Source organism: Callithrix jacchus, chromosome 13, assembly GCF_049354715.1.
Source record: "Callithrix jacchus isolate 240 chromosome 13, calJac240_pri, whole genome shotgun sequence".
Classification (NCBI taxonomy): domain Eukaryota; kingdom Metazoa; phylum Chordata; class Mammalia; order Primates; family Cebidae; genus Callithrix; species Callithrix jacchus.
This window is the reverse complement of record NC_133514.1, coordinates 24,320,044-24,336,034: the sequence shown is the minus strand read 5'-3', so window position 1 is coordinate 24,336,034 and position 15,991 is coordinate 24,320,044. Positions and strand designations below refer to the sequence as shown.

General features: G+C 39.3%; 1 protein-coding gene across 3 annotated transcripts in view; it reads right to left on the bottom strand.

The window, feature by feature from the left end:
* MTMR7 (myotubularin related protein 7) overlaps window positions 1-15,991 on the bottom strand; it is a 102,490-nt gene that overhangs the window by 42,362 nt on the left and 44,137 nt on the right. For all 3 annotated transcript variants that reach the window (XM_035270196.3, XM_002756900.6, XM_035270197.3), the window contains 2 exons: window positions 13,462-13,619; window positions 5,284-5,412 (listed from right to left, as the gene is read on the bottom strand). In XM_035270196.3, coding sequence (XP_035126087.2) covers window positions 5,284-5,412; window positions 13,462-13,619 — 287 coding nt within the window. The remainder of the gene's footprint in view (window positions 1-5,283; window positions 5,413-13,461; window positions 13,620-15,991) is intronic.

Here is a 15,991-nt window from a genome sequence, read left to right as displayed (position 1 = left end):
GAGGCAGAGTTTGCAGTGAGCCAGGATGGCACCTCTGTGCTCCAGCGTGGGTAACAAAGAAACTGTCTCAAAAAAAAAAAAAAAGAAAGAAAAAGAAACATTAGTTAAGAACAGCTGCCACCAGGTAATCTTAGATTCTATCAGAAGGGTTAGATGGGGATGGGAATGTATTTAAATGATGAGAATTTGAGAACATACACACCCAAACTCACTAAAGTAGTGAGAAACCAATTACAAAATAAGCAATTTAGGGACAACTACTATTTCAAATTACCTTCTGGTTTAGGACAGCTAGTCAGAACTGTTTTACTACGGAATGTGGTTGGTAACACACACATATTAAACAGACTACATTTTTGGTATTCTGTAGTTAGATTTTCTTAATAATCTAAAGATGTGCTCTAAATGGGATTTATCATGGACTCAGCAATTGCTAACGTGGTTTTCAATTTTGCGCAGAAGAGTAGGTTGTCTTAGTGCTTTTGTGTACCTTATACACACCCTAGGTAGATTATCCAAAGAGTATTACTATTACTTGGCAGCATTTCTTACTGATGTCAGAGCATAGATTAAAAGCTCTTCAGCTGTAAACCATGAAGGACAGCGCTCATTTACAATGCTACTAATAATTAAATACTCAACATTTTTGATGGCTTACTACAGTCATCTTACTACTGTGTTTTTGAGTGTTTATATGACAAACACTAGTATAAGAAATTTGCATATTTTAATTTAATTAACCTAATTATCATATACAATAGACATATTCTTGGCTCCACTTTATACATGATGTGACCAAGGCACAGAGAGGTTAAGGAACATACTCAAGATCACACAGTAAATGGGGAAGCCTAGATTTGTATCCAGACAGAGTATTTCCTGATTCTGAATTCTTACAAAGTGATGTAAGCCCTGATGGGAGGAAATAGGTCAGGCAACATAAAACAGCATTAAGATGCAGCATAAAGCCGGGTGCGGTGGCTCACGCCCATAATCCCAGCACTTAGGGAGGCCGAGGCAGGTGAATCACCTGTGGTCAGCAGTCGCAGTTCAAGACCAGCCTGGCCAACATGGTGAAACATGTCTCTACTAAAAATACAAAAATTAGCCAGCATGGTGATGTACGCCTGTAATTCCAGCTTCTTGGGAAGCAGGAGAATCGCTTGAATGTGGGAGGTTGAGGCTGCAGTGAGCTGAGATCATGCCACTTCACTACAGCCTGGGTGACAGAGCAAGACTCCATCTCAAAAACAAAAAAAGAGATGCAGCATAATAAAAGACCTGGCTGCCAGTCCCAGCTGTGCTCTCGGTCAGTATATGATCTTGGGTACTTTATGTATCTTCTCTGATCCCTGGTTTTCCCATGTATAAAACGGGTAAAATATTAAAACTACAGGGTGTAATAAGGGGCATAACACTAACACTTCTGGCACTGTGTCTAACACAGGAATTAATACAACAAGTATGAAATTATAAAAACAGAGCATGAAGGTATTTTTTTAAGGAAATTTGCCTCACTGGACATCTTTCAGAGCTTTGTTTTCTAGAAATGTGTACTGTTAATTTGGGAGACCATGCTGTGCACCATGTAAAGCAAAACTAAAAAAAAAAAAAAAATCCTAACATAATAAAGAATAACGGGTGTAGAAATTCTAAGACCGCTCATAGAAAGATACACAGAATTCTGACACTCAGCCTCTCTAACCATGATCTGTAAAGCTGTTAATTGCTGGATATTCAAAGGGAGCCCACATGGCTCTACATATCCCATGTGCATAAGGCGTAAAGTTAATATTATGTGTTGCCTCGACATCTGGTAAAACCGAGAGGGCCTCAAATGGCCTCAAGTTCCCTGCTACACTCTGCTCCTGTGGATAAGCTTCCCAAGTGAAACAATTCTCCTTATCCAGCAGAGCAGGTGCAGCTCCTGCCCATCCCTCAGTAGCAGGTTTCAGTTCCCTGCCAGCCCATGGAATTATGCTAGCAAGCTAATCACATCCTCCTGCAGGAGCCAAGGCTGACCCCACACTCCTGATACTACACAGCCTGCCTCCCGCAGCCCCTGGCTGGCACTCTGCTCCTCAGTGCAACCTCAGGTGCCCCTTCATGGGCTGTGGTGTCCTCCTCCCCCTGGCATTGACTGTATGTGACCAGTAAAATGGCTGTTGATCTCACATGTCCAGCGTCAAGTGTTGTGTGTCTGGCTGTCCCTGTAACCTACAGCAGGAATCCTTCCCTCACCACAGGGGTGAAAGGATGTGATTATAACCATTAAAAGTAATGGCAAAAACCGCAATGACTTTTGCACCAATCTAACACATGCATGGTAAGGAAAGATGTATCTTCAACAGGGGCCTTCATATCAAACAGAACTTCAGGTTCATAAAAATCAGATGCATTTCAAGCTTCTCCTAATCTAATTACCAATTCCCAGCACCCAACATTAGCCAAGTCATGTCACCACCAAAATCAGAAGTGTCTCTGTGGTAACATACGTGGGAAACAATATTTTAACTATAAAATGCAATGTCCTTACTCATAAGCATAAGTTATTTTTTGGGTAGGAATGCATCCTCTTAAGCCTCAAATGTCTCAAATAACCAAAGAGAAGAAAGAAAGATCAGCAAATGGATGGAATGTATACCTGTTTACTTCTTCTGGAAGACTGCCTGTTTTCTATGCAGCCATTGATGAGCAATGACAGCACAGATAACTACTTTGCTATTTCAGTATCTTCCATTTAACCACAGAAATCCACCTTTGGTAATACTTCCCTTTAGGAAAAGCCCTAGTCAAATCAGAAGCATTTATATAATTAACCTTGATATTAAAATGTAAACATTGTAATAAAACACAAATTTGATCATTATTTTACCGGTAAAATAGATTTTAGTTCATGGGGTTGGGAGAGTGGGCAGGCAAGTGTGTGTTCATTCAGGACTTCCCTGGGGTAACCTGATCGCACAGCGATGCTTTGAAACATACCTCTGTTCTGTACCTTGGAAGAGCTAGAACTTCAAGTCATTTCTGCTTTAAAATTTTAAATACGGGAAATCAATTATCTTAAACTCTAACTATGCTACATGAGTCCATTTTCAGGCCTGGAGGTCCAGTAAACAATAGTACTTGGGGAAGCAGGAGTGGAGCCACATGGGTCTGAGGTCAGCCAGGGAAGAAGCTGTCTCTGAGGTGTAATTGCTAAAAGTTCTCTCCTTTCTGAGACAATACACATTTAATCCTTATATTACTCACACTGACAAAAGTAAAAGGTCCTTTGTCTCAAGAATATAAAAAAAAGGGCTGCTAGGCACACTGTGCATACTTTTTAAATATTCTACAGACAACAATAAAACACCTCTGAAACATCAATGAAAGATCCTTTCTCTGTCTCCTGGATTCGTCTTCTCTCTTACTTCTTTAATCAATGGATGCTACAATAATGTGCATGTTACCAGCACCCTAAATTCAAGTACACCACCATAAAATTTCATATCCCTATTTATTCTATCTTTGACAGCAACAACAAAGAGGCCAGACATGGTGGCTCATGTTTGTAATCCCAGCACTTTGGGAGGACGAGGAAAGTGGATCACTTGAGCACAGGAGCTCGTGACCAGCCTGGGCAACATGGCTCTCCCCATCTCTACAAAAAATGCAAAACATTTAGCTGGGCAAGGTGGCACGCACGTGGTCCTAGTGACTCGGGAGGCTAAGGTGGGATGATCACTTGAACCTGGGAGGTCAAGGCTGCAGTAAGCCTTGCCACTGCACTCCAGCCTGGGGGACAGAGTGAGACCTTAATAATAATAAAATAAAATAATGAAACAAAATAAAATATAAAAAAGCCAGCCCAGGCAACTTAGCAAAACCACGTCTCTACAAAAAAATTATCTTCTCTACAAAAAAAAAAAAATGTTTTTAGACTTAGCAGGTGTGGTAGTGTGTGCCTATAGTCCTAATTCTTTGGGCAGATGAGACATGAGGATCCCTTGAGCTCAAGAGTTTGAAGTTACAGTGAGCTATGAAGCTATGATTATTATGCTGCACATCAGCCTGGGTGGCAAAGCGAGACCTTGTCTCAAAAAAAAAAAAAAAAAATCACATCTTCTTTTGCCTCTAACCAGTGCTCCAGTTCTGTGTAGGCTGAAATATATTTGGAGTTAATAAAATACTTTAGCCCCTAATTCAGGGCTAGGGAAAGAAGATAAATGAATGTAACTAAAAATAAGATAATTTATATCCTTCCAATTCACAGAACTTTCACCACTAAATGAATATTTTCCTTCGAAGTAGCAACAGAGAAGGCTACGTGCTCACTCTGATGAAGCTGGCATTGCTCAATGTATTTTTGGAAGCCTACAAAATCTGACTCAGACCCTGCTCTACCCCCCTTATAGATGTAGGCATGTGCATACACTTACACTCATACACTCCCCTCTCTGTTTATACCTCACTCAGCTTTGAATCCAAAACTATATTATCTAGCTTAAAAACTAAAGTTTCTCTCTCACCTAGCTAAAGCCAAATAACTTTTTGTTTTTTTAAAGATGGTTTTTGGCCAGGCGCAGTGGCTCACACCTGTAATCTAAGCACTTTGGGAGGCTGAGGCGGGCAGATCACGAGGTCAGGAGATCGAGACCATCCTGGCCAACATGATGAAACCCCGTCTCTACTAAAAATACCAAAAAAAAAAAAAAAAGCTGGGTGTGGTGGCAGGTGCCTGTAATCCCAGGTACGGGGTAGGGGGGCGCTGTGTCAGGAGAATTGCTTGAACCTGGGAGGCAGAGGTTGCAGTAAGCCCAGAATGCACCACTGTACTCCAGCCTGGGTTACAGAGTGAGACTCCATATCAAAAAAAAAGGAAAAAAAAAAAAAACCCAGAAAATAGAAAGAATGGGCCATGGACCTCAGCAACTTTTCTAAAATAGGCATGCCACAGATCTCCAGCACTGAATAAGCACTGAGGTGCCCACTTAGAAGAAGACAGTAACAGTATTCACTTGGATGATTGGGCTTAGGAATTTTCTGAATTTATTGAGTCATTTTCTGAATTTATTGAGTCATTTTCTGAATCATTCCTTTCCTGTCAAATAAACATGGGAGGTCTACATGAGATAAGGACTTTGCGTAGCTATATCGTGCATACCATGCACAGGAATATCCACATACCTTCTGAAGAATTCAAACACACACAAATACACAGTAGAAGGCAGCTAGAAAACGACTGCTTACGATAAAACAAGAAAAGCAAAGCGTCAAACAAAAGCATGCCTTGAGACTTACGTGGTTATCTTTATAGTAGTAAGAAAGGACAGGAAATCGCCGTCTACTCCGGAATTTGGAACTCCCCACTATGATGTGTGCCGTGGCCGATTTGGGAACATACAGTTCAGTAGGATAAGAGTCACAAACCTGTCACCAGAAAATACAAGGGATTTTTTTTAGGCAATCTAGTAATGCCCTGCAAACTGCTGCCAGAAATTCCACTTGACCATGCTTATAGGCTATATCCTTAAGTTCCCTTAACCATGTTACAAAGGAGGTTATTTCAAGGAAACCATAAGCTACTTCAGAGGAACAAAGTGCCGCTGATTCTATGTAATCATTTTGAAGGAACACAAGATACCCTTAGTGTTCTGTCCTTGTGCACTGTCCCCTCTCTCCAAGGACTCTTTGTGCCAGACCAGTAACAACGAAGGCTTCCTTCATCAAACCGAGACACACTGCAATTTTGCATCCTGGCTGAGAAAACTTGAGCTGCCAGGGTTTGGTGGAAAGACAGAATGACTCTGAGAGACAGTTTTCCTAAAACACATGCACGCTGGTTAAGCCAGAGGTTACCGCTATGGGTCCGACATGCCGTGTGTTCATTCCTGATCCCGAATCATTGCACAAGCTGATGCTCCCTACACACTCCAGCCCTCCACCTTCCCAAATCCCATCTATTCTTCAAGGGCCAATCCAAGTTCTACTTCCTTCTGGAAGCCTCTTCCTTGACCTTCCAGCCCACGCAGATTTCCAGATCTGATTTCCTAATGTGCCACACATTACCGCACAATATAGCAGCTTGATTTTTGTTTCTTATGTGATTTTGTAACCTGTAAGAATCTATGTACTCTTTGTATGCATCCCTGACAGTGATTACCACAGAGGAATGGTGCCTTGGAAGGATCTTGCAATTCAGAAACAGAAATTAGCAGTTTAGAACCTGGCTCTAATTGAGCAACTTCATGACCCTGGGGAAGCCAGACTACATTGTGCACTGTGGTTTGCTAATCTCTAGAAGTGATACTGCAGCAACAATATCTCATGGGGTTGACAGATGGATCAAATCTGGTAACAGCCACGGCAAAGCACTGCATAAACCACAAAATCCAAAACAAATGTTAGTGGTAGCAACAGTGATGACTGCTGTTCCTCAACACATTTTGCTTTCACATCAGTCCATCAATCTTTTCGCAACGTGAAGATCGCCCACATGGCAGTTTCCTGAGATTTGTTGAGCACTTATTTACTTCCTGGATGTCAAACATCTTCCTAGGCATATCAAGGGAGTCCTCAAGTAGGTGCAACAATAGGAGTGGATTAGTCCATTTTCATATTGTTATGAAGAAATACCTGACACTGGGTAATTCATAGAGAAAAAGGTTGAATGGGCTCACAGTTCCACATGGCTGCGAGGCCTCACAAGCATGGCAGAAGGCAAAGGAGGAGCCAAGGCACATCTTACACAGCAGCAGGCAAGAGAGCATGTGCAGGGGAACTGCCCTTTATAAAGCCATCAGAGCTTGTAAGACGTATTCACTTCTGTAAGAACAGCATGGGAAAACCCCACCCCCATGATCCAATTACCTCCCACTGGGTCCCTCCCATGACATGTGGGTATTATGAGAGCTATGATTCAAGATGAGATTTGGGTGAGAACACAGCCACCCATATCAAGGGAAAATACTTATCTGCAGGTCCTGTGTCCATCTCCAACCACTCTTATCATTCTGGAGGATGGGGTTGAAGGGACTGAAAACCCACAACTGAAGTCTAGGCCTTTTACAAAGTCTTCTGTGATGATGCTTCCCTTGCTGGCCTACATTGCCTTTGTTACCACAATGAGGAACATAGAGCAGGGAATAAAAGGGCCACGGAAGAGATTTTCACAGGCCCAAAGCCTAATTTCAGGATTCTGCCAGACATTTTAGTTCAAATTACACTTTGGGCCTGTGAACACCACCAAAGAGTTTAACATGGGCTCTGGCACTGACACTCTGAAGGAAAATCTGCCAAGAACAGAAGGCTCAACTAACTTGGACTCAGAGAGCTTTAGCTGGGAGGACTGCCATAAAACACTACCCTCCCTCCTCCATGCCAATCTGCTGTCTGAACCTCCATGAACTCAGCCAGCTAGAACACTACAACATGGACCACACCTGTTTGTCTGAGCTTCAAGAGACATGTAGTCATTGCACCAGATCAACAGTTTCCTAAAATAACAGTTTTTAAAAGGAAGTAAGTAGATTTTCAGTAAGTTGGGAATTACCTACATTCCTTCTTGTAACAACACTAAGGAATTGCAAAATTTCATGATTAAATAAGAGTAAGTAACATGCAAGATTTGTCAACATGCTTATTTTGCACAGCCTCTCTGAAGAGCAGGAGGTAACCTGTGAACTTAGGAACTCCTGCCAGGCCTTTTTATGGTCTTCTAAGGCAAAATAAATAAATAAATAAATAAACACTCAGGTTCGCCAGCATCATGGTCCTGTGTGCACCATAGCTGGAATGAGACCAAAGAGAGAAAATCAAACACCTAGAGTCCACTCTCCTTGACCCCAACGCATGGCCCTTTTTATTCACACAGGGAGCAAGGAAGACTACCTCCTGCCCTCTAAGAGTACCAGAGCTCTCACTCTACAAAATAGAGACATGTAGACTTTCATGGCTTGGCATGTGCCAGGACCAAGAGCTCAACAACCTGTGCCTAGTCACCAGTGGCCAGGCTTTTCAGATGTGGAGGCCTCTCCTCTAGGAACACAATACCAGGTATGAGGATTTCTACATTCTCCAGGGTACTGGGTCTAGGGGAAAAAGTTCCATGGGTCATAGCTTAAGTTATAAAGCATTTTGATGCATACTTGCTTGAGGAACTCTAAGAAGCTAAAATGACTTTGGGAAAATCAGATTCAGGGTGTCAGTTAACATGGGAAGATACAACCTCTTACCAAGCTGGGAGCATGGATATTTGTCCTGCTTTCATTAAAGTAGACAGCATTGTCAAATGGAAATTAAAATAACAATCCTACCTTGAAAATATAAAGCACCACTGAAAGGAATTAAAGATACAAATAAATGGTAAGATATCCTGTGTTCACGGATTGGAAAACTTAATATTGTGAAGATGTCCATGCTACCCAAAGCAACCTACGGAAACAAGGCAATCCCTATCAAAATTGCAAGGGGATTTTTTTGCAGAAGTAGAAAAATTCATCCTAAAATTCACATGGATTCTCCAGGGACTCCAAAGAGCAAAAAACAATTTTGAAAAAGAACAAAGTTAGAGGACTTACACTTCATAATTTCAAAATATAGTACAAAGCCATATCTATTTTGCAGCAATCAAACAGTGTGGTACTGGAATAAAGACAGACAAATAGACCAATGGAATAGAGAACCCAGAAGTAGGAGGCCAAGGTGGGCAGATCACCTGAGGTTGGGAGTTCAAGACCAGCCTGACCAACATGGTGAAACCCCGTCTTTAAAAAAATAAAAAAAGAGAACCCAGAAGTACACCCTCACGTATGTGGTCAAATTATCCTCAACATGGGTGCCAAGATCACTCAATTTCTCTTCAACAAATGGTACTGGGAAAAATGGATATCCATATGCAAAAATAAAATAAAATAAAGACGGGCCCTTATCTTGTACTATATAGAAAAAATAACTCAAAATGGACTAAAAACCTAAACGCAAGACCCAAAAGTATTAAAATCCTAGAAAAGAACATAAGGGACAAACTTTATGATGTTGGAGTTGGCAGTCTTATGCATGACAGCAAAAGCAGAGGTAACAAAAGCAAGTATTAGACAAATATAACTATTTGTTACATCAAACTTAAAAACTTTTATGCATCAAAGGACACAATCAAAAGAATGAAATGGCAACCTACAGAATGGGAGAAACTATTAGTAAACTACATATCTTAGAGAAATGAGAATCAAAACCACAGTGAGATACTGCTTCACAATTGTTAGGATGGCCACTATTAAAAAATAAAAGAAAGAAAACATAATAAAATAAGTATTGGTGAGTGTGCAGAGAAAATAAAACCCTAGTGCACTGTGAATAGGGATGTAAAATTATGCAACCACAATGGAAAAAAGCATGGAGGCGCCTCAGAAATTTTAAAATAGAATTCCTATACAATCCGGCAATACCACTTCTGGATATATGCCCAAAAGACTTGAAAGCAGAATCTCAAAGAGAGATTTGCACAGCCATGTTCACATAGCATTATTTACAACAGTCAAGAGGTGGAAGTAACCCAAATTTGATGAATGGATAAGCAAAATGTGGTATATCAATACAATGAAATAGTACTCAGTCCTAAAAAGGAAGGAAATCCTGTTACATGCTATAATCACAGATGAACCTTGAGAATATTAAGTGATATAAGCCTGCCACAAAAAGAAAATGCTGTATGATTCCACTTACATGAGGTAGGTAAATTAGTGAAATTCATAGAAACAAGAAGTAGAATGATGGTTGCCAGGGGCTGTGGTAGGTGGGAATGGAGAGATGTTTAATGGGTACAGAGTTTCAGTTCTAGAGATGAAGAGTTCCAGATATCTAGAGTACAACAATGTCAATGTACTTAACACTCCTAAACCACACCCTTAAAAATGACTAAGATTGCACATTTTATGTTATGTGCTTTTTAATCACAATGAAAAAAGTAAAGGAAAAACAATCTTAGCATTGACTGCCGTCATTTTTGCAATAAACTCACAGAGCTGTAGTCAAAATTCTGACAAATAATGCACACAATGATGCAACATATGCCACTAATTTTAAAACACCTCAGTATGCCACTCAAGATTTTGTCTGGTCTGGAAATCCATCTGACAAAATTCAGAGAGAATATGAGAAGTTCAGAAGAATGGAAAATGTTTTTCTCCTGAATTTTCTTTACACGGACTCTGCCTTAGCTAATGAAAGTGGATTAGTAAATTAATCATTTTAGCATTTTTTTTAATGAATAAGGAAACTGATTTTCTTTGTGCTCCACTAAATTAACTGGCCTTCCTGGAGTGCCCACATGCCTTGGTGCTGTCCTGGCAAGAGGAATGTTTTGGTAATTCTTTCACTCATTCAACAAGGTTTTACTGAGTACTTATTATACGCCAGGCATTACTTAAGGGCAGAAATGAAAAAGAGTTTTTGGCCTTGAAGATTTCACCCAGGACAGTTGATCTTTGTTAATCTGGTTAGAACCTTCCAATATGTGTATTGATCATTTCAGGGCACTAGCCATCTAAGATGCAATCCAAAAGTTTCACTCAGACTCCGAGGACCAATCATTCAGCTGAGCACTTTGGGATAAGAGTTGTCAGAAACTGAGAGATATCTACATAGACAACCTTCTTAAACATTTCTGTGCTCAAATTTATTTTAAGGGATTTATAATGAACAGGGAGAAGAAGGAGGTTATAAACAGCATAAAGTGACATATATGTGAATAAAACAAAATAATCCATGATACATAAAATATACCTGTAGAGAACTGAAATAAATGAGCTTTAATAAAATCACTGGTTTGAACTGTATTTTACATTTTATTCCAAGAGAGTTAGATTAAAACTTTAACCTAGCAATGAATACCAATTAATTTATTTAAATAAAGACAAGTTCAAGGTTTAGGTATAAAAAGAAATCTGAGCTTAGAGACTTAGACTACCACAAGCAAGTGTCTTATAAATAGTGATGGTAGTACAATGATACAGATGATAATAATAGCCTCTCCAAGGCCACAGTTAAAAAAATAGCAGAATTGGTTCTAGAATCTAAGTTTTGTATTCTATGTCTGCTGTTATTTCCACCATGGGAAACAGTTTATTTTCCATCAAATGACACTTCTTGACCCACCTACCTCAAAGGATTTGTCAGATGAACTTGTAAGAGAAGGGAGGAAAAAGTAAAGATTTTCTTAACCATGAGGTCAAAAGCAAAAGGAATGGTTTGGATATCCCTCTCTCCATGGGTTATTAGTCAAAAATTTTCTGAAGGAAGACAACTTTTATTCTAGGGCTAAGTTAGTGATAAATCAGCGTACATCATCTTTCCCCCATTTCAGTGATATTTGCAAAATCAGAACATCCCCTAGGTTTTTACCTTTTCTGTTTCAAAACAGTTTGCTCATTGTCAGTTTTGTTTTGCTGCGTGTTGCTGCTGAAAAGAAATACTGAGTAACTCATGTTCTGCAGTCTGTGCAATGCAGGACTTCAGTGACTGAATATGAGTCATGTTTGTACACTAACTCTAGAAGGAAATAGCATCAAAAATAGGAAGAACCTGTATTTCCAAGGAGACATTATTCCACAAGAAGTGGTTCTGCCTCATTTTCTTCCTTGCCCAAGCATGTGTCATATTTTTTTAAAAAGGGTATCCAATTTTCTTTACTAAACTTGGAATTTCCTTTCTTTCATTTCAAGACTAAAAATTCACTGCAAAGGTGAGCATTAGTATAAGAACAAACTAGTCTGATTATATGAGCCAGATAGTTTGTAATGATTAAAGCCATGGTTGTTAAATTTAAATATAATGATGAAGATACAGCATCATGGAAATGTCCATTCTAGCCCAAATAATCTATATACACAAGATATCCTGAGGAATTATGTCAAAGAAGCTGACTTTTAAGATATCAAGATTTATTATAAGGCTCTAATAATAATTGGTAAAATGTAATTGTGCAATTTATACAGTGTCAAATTGGGACACAGTTTAGCAAACAGATCAGTATTTTTTTAAAAAAAAAACCAGTATACTAAAAGACAAAACATGGTAAGAAAGATTGACAACTCAAAACTTCTGAAGACCCCGGGAACAGTTTATCAGCTATAAATTATAAGATTATTGGCTACATTATATAAAGAACTACAACAAGAAAAAGACAAATAATCTTATGGGAAAAAGAACAAAAACACGAGTAGATAATTCACAGAAGAGTCAACATGAATGGCCAAGAAACACAAGCTCAACCTCACTAGTTGATTAGGTAAATGCAAAAACCTTGGGGGCCAAGAGTGGTAGCTCGCCTGTAATTAAGATCCAATTCATACAAATCAGTTTGGCTCAAAGTTAAGATTAGGTAATAAATCCACATGGTTATATAAGTGAAACAATACAAAAGGTGCATAAAATGCTATAAATAAAAGCAAAGGAACAACAATGCCAAATTGCACCCAGTGACGCGGAAGCAGGAGAGTGAATCCCACTTTCATCCTTATGTTCTGTCCCATTACCAGCACCACTCTAGGTTATCACTTTTGGACAAACATGCTATTATTCTCCCTTCTTTGTTAAGCCAAAAGGTATCATACTATATTTGTCATATTGTGCCTTGCTTTTTTTAAGCAAGCACTTTTAGGTGAATGATGGCACTTTTAGGTGATTTAATATCCTTTTGCTCTATATTTTCTAATTTTCAATAATGAATATGCATTACTTACATAAGAAAAATGTTATCATACTATACAAATGAGAAAACAACTGAAGGAAAATTTTAAAACCTAAGAATGATTTTAAAATGGGATGGTGGGCATTTTTTTTTTTTTTTGCAATCTCTCTAGGATGGTCTCACATTATGCTTGTTACTTAATATTTTAAAAATTAATAGTGAAACCACCCATGATCATTAAGGAGAAATTGCGATTAATTCTGCCACTCTAGCTTCCCTGCCTCTCTCTATTCCTTCCTGTGAGTGTAGACGTATTTCTCTAGGGAAGCCTCTTGGTGACCTTGTGTACCAAGCAAGAGTTCAGTGAGCACACAGAGGAGCTGGTGCCAAACTGCCATCAGAGTATCCATGACTTGCCCACTAATCACTCACTACACTATAAAAAGACCTGATGGGAGAATGAGATCCTGGCCAGCTCTCCCACCAAGTGCCTGTCCATAAGGCCTGCCACCCAACCTCTCCGGGTTTTAAGTTCTTCGACCATGAGAGGAAGGGTTTGGAAGGGTGTAGAAGGGGTGATCTCTATGTTTCCCTGGTTCAAATACTTTGATTCTAGGTGCAAGTTGGAAATACAGCTGACAATAACCAAGAGGGACCTGGAAATCTACACATGGATATCTACAAAGAGCCACAAAACCTAAAGGAGATAAAACTAAAGGTATGCAAAGCTAGCTGAAATCATAGTTTCATGTGGCTTCAGTGCTTGGGTTTTATACAATGCCTTCACTCACTCTGTACTCTCTATTCACATCACTGAGCTGCCAGTAATTATTAGGGAGGCCCATCCGCTTGTATTCTTCACTGAGATTGATCAGCACCCAGCCTTGCTCTCTTTCTCCTTTATCCAGCATGGGGTTAAATGAAAAGCAGTATAACTCCTCGTATTTCACTGCAAGAAAAGGAAGGATAAAGTTAAATCAAGCTTAGTCAAAACCAGAGCCAAATCTCCCCCAAAACATTCTGTCCCAGCTGGAGTACCCTAAGAGGCTATCACAATCCCCACCCCTAGCACACTACTGGGCGCAACCTGTGCGCAGTGGATAGGATCCCCTACCTCCTCCCAGCAATGATAAGAACACCTTGGGGTATCAAAACTCAACTCTGCAGTACCTTCTTTCCTTTTAGAACACAGGGACATCTCCATTTTGAGCTTCTTTTTTTTTTTGGTTGCTTTAAAAGCAAATATATTTTCCAGACCACATAAAATATGGAACATAAAAATTAAGAACATATGCATTCAATCAAGATTCCATTTTTTTTAATGCATATGAAGCTTAGATTTGGAATGGCCTCTCAGAGGCAGACACAGGACCAGGCCAAATGCACATTTTGATGCTCACAGTATTAAAAAAGAAGAAATAACAAAACTGAAAAAACTATGGATTACACGTTTGCACTGGGAACATCTGAACTTTAAACAACTACATAAATGTCATAATTCCACTGTCCATTTGCACAGAATTCGTTAAAAAAAATCAATTCATAGTGCACAGCACTGTGCTCATGGGATAAGAACTGGTGAAGGCTGCATCATGATGCAGCTTCTTTCAATCCTGTCATGTTATCTCTGATGTTTGTGAAGCCCAAAAGCCCCACTGTTTCCCTCTCTCCAGTAAAAGCTAGGATTTTATTTTCTTGCTCTGGTCTTGCCATTTAAGGGGAAGTGTAGAGACCAGCGCTACCCAACAGAAATATAATGTGACCTATGTAGGTCATTTTAAATTTCTTTATATAGCCACATTTCAAAAGAGTTAATTTAATAATCTATTTTATTTAACTCAATATATCCAAAATCATTATGATTTCAACATGTGTGTGATATAAAATGTATTAATATTTGATACATTTCATTTTGTACTGTCTTTAAAATTTCACGTGTATTTTTCACTAGATGGCATATCTCAGTTCGGAGTAACACTGAACAACTATCTGTGGCCAGTGGCTACCATTTTGGACAGTGCAGATCTAAGCATTTCTGATGATAACAAAGGATAGCTGATACTCAGACCTTGTTTTGTTCCAGATTCTGTTGCACTTAAGTGCATTAATCCGGTTAGTAGGCAACATTGATGTTCCTCACTCTACTGATAAGAAATCTGAGGCAAAGGGAGTTTGAGGCACATTCCCTCACTCAAAGTCACATGGCTAGTAACTGGGGAGTCCAGGTTGAAATGAGACATCTGGCTGCAGAAGGCCTGCTCCTAATCATAACATATCACTCCCCAAAGGCAGATCCTTCTCTCTTCTTCCTTCCTTGTTCCAGTCCCCTAATCTTCCTGTTTCTCTCCAAAACATTTCCTTCTCATAGCTTCCCCAGGTCCTCCTATGTCCTTAGCATACTGATAGCATTCAATGTGGACAATTTAAGGTTCCTAAACACATGTATTTGAAACCCTTTATAGGATCTCACCACCAGCAAGAGGCTGCAGCAACACGCAGGCAGCCTGACACAAAAACTCAGGTTTCAAATTTGTTTTGATGGCTACTGAGATGACTCATCCACATGAAAGAGGAAAGATAAGGGTCATATTTTAAGAACCATATTTCTTCATTTTTTTTGTGAGTAAGAAGCAACTGTGGTGTGTCAGTGAGATAAATTATGTTCTATTTCAGTCTTTCGATGTCATATTTCTAAACTTCAAAACTTAGAATACTATTTGCACAAATAACAAAATATGAACATCCAGGTGCACTCACACACAAACCAGAGCAGACATTTTCCATAGAAACAATTTCTTATCATCTTAGCTAATGTTGCAGACAGCATGTATAACTTGAAATCCTGTTCTGGGAATAGTTGGCTGGACACTGACACGTCTTTTCCATCTCGAAGTACCATTTTCATGACTCAGGCTTCTACTACCATAATGTTAACCACAAATCCAAGTTGTTTAAGATGCCAAAAGACTCTCTTGAGAAAGCCTCATTTCCCTCAGTAAAAGAAGACCTACTGAAGATGGGGTAATAATGGAATTTAAGCTCCCTTTGTTAATATTTACAAATAGCTGTAAAGGTAGAAGAAGAAAAACATCCTATGACTACTGACAGTTTTCTGTGTGTGGGCTGATACCTGTTTCCACTGGGTAGAGAAAATGAAACTATCCATAAATTACAGCAAGACTAATTTATAACAGACATTAAGCAGATCACTCTTGAACTAGGAGACATTAAGATGGGTTGACACTGAAATTATGAATTTTTCCTTCAGATATTTTTAAGGAAAATAGTGATCAACCAATCTTCATGCCCAATTTAAACAAA